Source organism: Pavona decussata, unplaced genomic scaffold (assembly GCF_977016875.1).
Source record: "Pavona decussata unplaced genomic scaffold, jaPavDecu1.1 SCAFFOLD_61, whole genome shotgun sequence".
Classification (NCBI taxonomy): Eukaryota; Metazoa; Cnidaria; class Anthozoa; order Scleractinia; family Agariciidae; genus Pavona; species Pavona decussata.
Genome location: NW_028145482.1, coordinates 1,090,793 through 1,097,500, shown reverse-complemented (window position 1 = coordinate 1,097,500; position 6,708 = coordinate 1,090,793). Strand labels below are relative to the sequence as shown.

Genomic DNA, 6,708 nt, shown 5'->3' with positions numbered 1-6,708 from the left:
CAAGTTGGCGAGATTTTCAAATGGCGGAATTTTTTTTTTTTTTTTTTACTTTACGCTACACGAACATGAATACATCCGATACTCAGGGTATTAAAAGAAAGAAAAGAAAAGAGAAGAATAAAAAAAACGATGGTCTTGGTTCATCCTGACGTTTGTTTGTTTGTTTTTTTTTTTCTCGTTAGCTGCCAAACCACCTGGATCCTGTGAAAGGGGACTGTGAAGCTGTGGAAGCACCGTGTCCATTTCACTCCATAGGATGCCCGGATGCAGAGGTGAGTCGATTCAAAACCAAAAGAACTAAACAAGAAAAAGAATGCCACATTTAAATGTTGCAAATATCGAAAACCAAACAAAGCCAGTTGAAAGTACTGTTTAGTAGCTTGAGTTTAAACGGCCACATATTGTGGACCCAAAAGTCAAGGCTTACTTCACACGCTGAACCCTTTTTTTTGAGAGATTGAGAATCGCGTTTACGGCAAAAGGCAAACGTCAGATTATCGTTAATGTTGTCTTGAAATAATCAGTACGTAGATGAAAATAGTGCAAAACAGTTCTGACCTTTCTTGTAATGCAAAACTACTAAATTTTGCTGAAAAACTGAAAACAGCGAGTGGCAAATGAAAAATAAACACTGGCCGCGCGTTCATTTCTGCCGTTTGCAAAAGCAAAGCTAGTGCGGGAGTGAGAGCGTGGAGTAAATTTGTTCTTCATCCTGATCCCGCCCCTAGGCTTAACCTCGCATTCAAACTCCAGGGATTTTGATACGTCACCCTTCTGAGGTGAATAGAAGATTCGTTACCAGGCTATTACGAATCTAGATTTTCCACTTTTTTGTATTTTATTTGTCTGATAAGTTTTGCAACATGAAAATAAGAAAGGATTTTACTGCCTCTGAGCTAACAACAGTTTGTAAATATTTTTGTTTCCAGCCGAGGAAGCGTAAAGAAAATGGAGACCACCAAGATAAAGCAGCCACTCAGCATCTCAACTTACTTCTTTTATTCGTACAACAACTGTCGAGCTTTCTTTATTCAAGACTGAATGATGTTAACGCCTTCAAAGGGAATTCTGAATTCTTTCAAAACATGGATAGAACTATCCAAAGTTTACTGCAAAAGGTAGAGACTGTGATGAGTGAACATTCTAACCTGGCATCACTGGTGGAAGGTCATGGGGGACGTATCAGCAAACTAGAGAAGAGCATTGAAACTGTTTTAATGGATGACGTAGTACCTGACAGCGGCCTTTTAAATTCTATGCATCGCTTGTCGGAAGGTGACATTAACCGTCTGTTGCGTAGACTGGAAAATCAAGAAGCAAAGACAGCTAATCACGAAGTTCTTCTAGTTGAGTCAAACTCGATGATTCAAGGCCAGAGTAAAGAAATAAAAAGATTGGAAATGCAACTGAGGAATGCAAATGATGAAATCAGAAAGCTTCAACGACGCATGGAAAGTTTGGAACACACCTTAAGTCTCAGGAATGTCGTCGCCGCTGAATTAGAAGAACATGTTAGACAGCAAGAGTTCTCGAGCTTTGACGGTGTACTTATTTGGAAGATCACTGATTTCGCAAGGCGCCAGAATGATGCCAAAACAGGCAAGCAAATTTCTTTAAACAGTCCGTGTTTCTATACCAGTCGCCATGGTTACAAGATGCGTGCGCGCATCTACCTGAACGGTGACGGCACTGGCAAGGGAACCCACATTTCTTTGTTTTTTGTTGTCATGCGCGGTGAGTATGACGCCTTACTCCGCTGGCCATTCAGACAGAAGGTCACCTTGATGTTGATGGACCAGAATAACGTAGAACACGTGATCGATGCATTCAGACCTGATCGTAACAGTTCATCTTTCCAGCGACCGAGAAGAGAATCAAACATTCCCAGTGGATGCCCAACGTTTTGTTCCCTATCGGAGTTTAGCAACCACGCCTATGTCCGGGACGACACCATGTTCATCAAAGTCATAGTTGACACCACTGATGTTTAAAGTTACAAATAACGAAAATGATTTTTCTCAGTTTGCTCTATTTCTGAATTGCTTTTTTACATGGAACAAATGTTGTCATTATTTACCAGGCAACAAACCAAATATATTGCCTGCTTAACCGATGGTATTGTTTTTGTGACGCGCTAGTACAAACTTCAAATGGGAGGAGGTTTATCACGTCTGCGCCGTCAAAAGTTTGCTTTCCACAAATGATACCATCAGCTACCAGCTGTTTAGATAGCCACTGTTTATTACTGTTCTGTTCTGTAAATAGTGTTTAAGTACTTTTTCTAAACCACACATTCATTCATTCATTCATTCATTCATTCATTCATTCATTCATTCATTCATTCATTCATTCATTCATTCATTCATTCATTCATTCATTCATTCATTCATTCATTCATTCATTCATTCATTCATTCATTCATTCATTCATTCATTCATTCATTCATTCATTCATTTAAACACGCGTACTGTACAGCGTAAATAATAAACTGTTACAACAATACAATGCAATACAATATTTATTTAAAGTCGGGGGCATAGGGAGTGGTCGCCCAATCTCCCGAGCTAGGGGCTCGTGCTAAAAATGCTCGACTAAAAAAAAAAAAATACAATATAAATTACAATCACAATGTAAATATTTATAGATATCCAAAATACATAAATGGTAAAAATGGTGAAATAGTACAAAATGACTTAGATGATTCGTGAAATTTCTAAGGGAGAAATATATAGCCATGGCAATGAAAACTACAAGATGCAAGAAATGCAGCGATTGCATCGACATCCTGATCGAATTTTGTCGACCAGGTTCAGTTTAGATATTTGGTGTTTGAAGGATTTTAGGGTTTCTGAGGACTGGCCCAGGAGCTGGTAGAGTATTCCATAGATGTGATGTAATGAAGGCGAATGAGTTATGTTTATACAATGTATATACTGTTCTTGTCCAGAAACACAAAGAGCTTTTTATATCTTTTATATGTCATTATGGTATGATGTTTCACCACGTTCGTGAGTTCACAAGCAAAGGGTCTGGATATATAGCTGAATTAAACTGAGAAAGAAATTGCCATTTCCTCAACTCTGATTACAAGTAGTTGCATTCCAAAGAAGTTGAGACATGCTTTGCTATTCGTACCATTTAAAATCCACCAGCATCGACATTGGTGGCGCGAGGACGCTCAGAATATAAGTGAATCGTTCATGTTTACAACAAGATCACAAAAGTTCTCAGCACTCAGTATTGAGTGTTGCCAGCTATTTACAAAATAAATACATATTTAAATAAATAAAAAGAAAGAAAGAAAGAAAGAAAGAAAGAAAGAAAAAGAGAAAGAAAGAAAGAAAGAAAGAAAGAAAGAAAGAAAGAAAGAAAGAAAGAAAGAAAGAAAGAAAGAAAGAAAGAAGGAACGACAACGGGAAAAACCATACGCACAGTCATGAACGGTCCAGAGGAGTTCTGTTCAAAATTATATTATCATTGGAACATCCCAAAAATTGTAAAGTTAGCGCAATGGTTGATGCACGATTTAGCTAAAGGATAAGGGCGTGTGGGGAGTTAAAGGGGCAGTGTCACCTATTTTTTGTGTCACTTTGAATCAGCCAACAACAACAAATTTTTGCAGATGCAAACGTTTGAAATAATAGTTTACTTTTGTTACGTATACCCCTACTGGTGCACAGCAACTGGTTTCCAACCATCTTTGGCCGCGGATGGATAGGATTGGAATGGATTGAAACTTGAAAAAAAAAAATGCCAATTTTTTCAAGTTCCTTCTGAGTATTTTGGAAAAATGGCAAAAAAAAAAAAAAAAAAAAAGAAAAAAAAATAGAAAATAAGCTCTTAGTCAAATATTTGAGAAGTTTTGTCCAATATACAGCGAACTAGCCATAAATCAACAGAAAAAAAAAAGATCCGTAAATTACAGGACGGACCGAGAAAATGAGGTTAGTAAGATATTTATTATATCTCTGAAGTTAACCGGGCGCGGGAAGCTAAACTAGTTAAAGTTTAGCGGGCCGCACAGTGAAATACAGCCCGCAAAATTGACCAATCACGCCGCGCGTAATAACTGTGAGTTTATCTTCTCTTGCTGCGAGTTATAATAAAACTTCTTCTTTCGCTTCGCTACTTTCGGGTGGGAACTGTACTGCTCTTCAACTTTTTGGTTAATATTACAATAAATGATTGTATAATGATTGAAAAACTGAAGCTGGCTGGTTAAAACATCGTTATGGTTTCATATATTGATCCTCTCGAACAATGACATAATATCTCAAGCTGATTGATTTCGGGGAATCCCCGACGATATCACTTGAAACAAACTCCAGTATGCAAATTCGATGCACTTAAGACAATAGTGTCGTAAGCAATTTATTCTAAGAAATAATCCAAGCTTCTCAGTAATAGCACGCGCGCATATTCCGTCTTCAAGTCGAGTTAAGGTAAGACTGCAGGTCAGGCTGCTTCTATACTTAATTGAGTTTCTGTGTTAAGTAGTGAAACGATCAATTCTTCTTATTATTTAATATTACTGTTATTATCCGAATCTGGCAAAGAAATTCTGGTCGATGCTGAAGTTCAATACTGAATAAATATTTCAATCAAGTTGCTTTCATCGATCCTTTTGCACTAAGTTAAAACTGCTGATAAAGACCCTTTTTTGCTAAATTTTCTGTCTTAGCCTGAATGGACCGATTAATTAATGCTGTTAAACGACAATGTTCGAAAATATCCTCGTAGCTGACTTCCTGAGCTCTGCCTGTGAGCTTTTCGGCCTTCATCTTTTGTACTATCCATCGCTAAGGCGTCATCAGATGGATCGTAAACATCTGTCTGCCAGTTACGCCAGGCGTCAAAAACGCTTTTCCTTTTGGGACTGTGTTTAGCTTCCAACTGAATGCTTCTTGACCAGCTTATGCACCAACAGGATCGGAGGTGCTACGACTTGAACGAGGGTGATGGAGATCAGTTGATGACTTTTCAGTGTAGGTTCTGTCCGTGAACAGACGAAAACGTGATGTCATCATTTTTATATGCCAGCAATTAGTTTCATTTTCTAAGCTCCATGGCATTTCTGGTAAAGATCCCTCTTTCTAACTGCTTACACAGCGGCGACGGATCAATTCCAAATGCTTATACGACATTCTAATAATACATGGGATAAACCCCCTCCTTTTTCTGCTCCGGTCACATCGTTCCAGACGGCAGAAGGGGATCACCCACAGTGGATTCAGAACACACCTAATTAGAAAAAAGCCAGGACGGAAAAATCTATGGAAAAAAGAAATGGTCTCGATAAGAACAAATTGTTTAAACTAATACAGGCGAGCTTTGAAATCTTGATAAACAGGTGTAGAAATATTTTACACATATTAAATATATTAAACGCAATATATTACAGGTTGACTGACTTTAAGACTTGTACCGGCACTATTTTCTCTTGAGGAAAAAAAGTGCAAGTAAAGGATATTGATATAAAGGCCGCTTTTATGATTCGAAAGTGAGACAAAGCGTGATCGACGGCGTTACAGATCAGTGAGTGGGCCTTTCATCCTCACTTCCGCCATCAAGAATTATAGGCTATGCTATTTTGGCAAGAGACGGGTTTTGGCTATTGCTAAGCGCATTTTCCCGTAGCGATGTCAGTTGCTGAACCATTTGAGGAGAACCGTACTGGATAAAAACTGAATGCCCAGTGCTTTGGACCGTTGCTTTGCACTAATGTTTTTTTTTCAATTGTGACGGGGCAGTCATGCATATTAATCATGATTAGGCTGTAGACCAAGGGATTTTTCCCTTACCCAGCATGCATACGTTTAGGCACGAACCTTCACGACGCTTGTTTGTAGGTAAGTGGAAAACATATTTTGAAAATCTGAGGCTTTCTCTAACGAATTAAGAATGATAATTTTAACGACTAATTTCCAGTGCTTTGGAAAGAGCATGTTTCAATATACATAGCTACGAGGTCTGCTGATAAAAGCGAAAAACGAAAACGAAATCAATGTTTTTCGATCTTAAGTAAACACTCTGAGGACAGGCATCTGTAACACATTCTTCTCCATTCTTTTCAGGAGAAAAGTTGACGTTTGAAGAAAAACTGTACCAGGCAGTCGATAATCGTCGATTGTTGTTGGTGGACAACCTTGGAACCTTGGAAATACTTGTTTTGAATCCAATCAGCTAAACGTCGCTAGCGTGGTGGAGGCGGAAGTAGGTTATATGATTTTCCGGAAATCTTTCAGTTGTAGAAATGGAATTTCTTATATTTCTTCCTAGTTCTCTCGGAATCCGTGAGTCAATTCCAGGAGTGATCATCCCGTCTTTACTTATTAACCTGTTACGTGTTTCAGTAGCGCAAGTAGTGAGTCAGTACAGCGAGAACAGCACGCAGAAGCAATTCAGTAACGTTCTTGTATTTTGCCGACTTTAGCTTTTGTTTCATTAATGTCTGTTTCACTGTTACTCCATTTTCTTATGAAAAGAAAATATTACAGGAGCAAGACTATCCTCTAGAGAGTACAAAGTACATCTCCAATTATGACCAAGGTGCACTTCTGAACTACGATCGTGCTGGGTAGCCACTAGTAAGGCTGTTCATGTCACCGGCTAGCCACCAGTTTGTCGGCTATAGCTCAGCAGCGAGAGCACCCGACGGTTGTGTAAGGTTGGGGGTTCACGGCTCAACATATGCAGCGTGGAAAGGGA

General features: G+C 38.8%; 2 protein-coding genes across 2 annotated transcripts in view; both read left to right on the top strand.

Annotated features, from left to right (window-relative positions):
- LOC146478983 (TNF receptor-associated factor 2-like) overlaps window positions 1-3,078 on the top strand; it is a 255,231-nt gene extending 252,153 nt beyond the window's left edge. The window contains exons 7-8 of the mRNA XM_085111231.1: window positions 183-272; window positions 930-3,078. Coding sequence (XP_084967357.1) covers window positions 183-272; window positions 930-1,991 — 1,152 coding nt within the window. The 3' untranslated portion in view covers window positions 1,992-3,078. The remainder of the gene's footprint in view (window positions 1-182; window positions 273-929) is intronic.
- Window positions 3,079-4,378: 1,300 nt separating this feature from the next.
- LOC146478980 (TNF receptor-associated factor 3-like) overlaps window positions 4,379-6,708 on the top strand; it is a 35,187-nt gene continuing 32,857 nt past the window's right edge. Inside the window, exons 1-2 of the mRNA XM_085111207.1 lie at window positions 4,379-4,442; window positions 6,075-6,213. The gene's annotated coding sequence lies outside the window, so the exon portion shown is untranslated. The remainder of the gene's footprint in view (window positions 4,443-6,074; window positions 6,214-6,708) is intronic.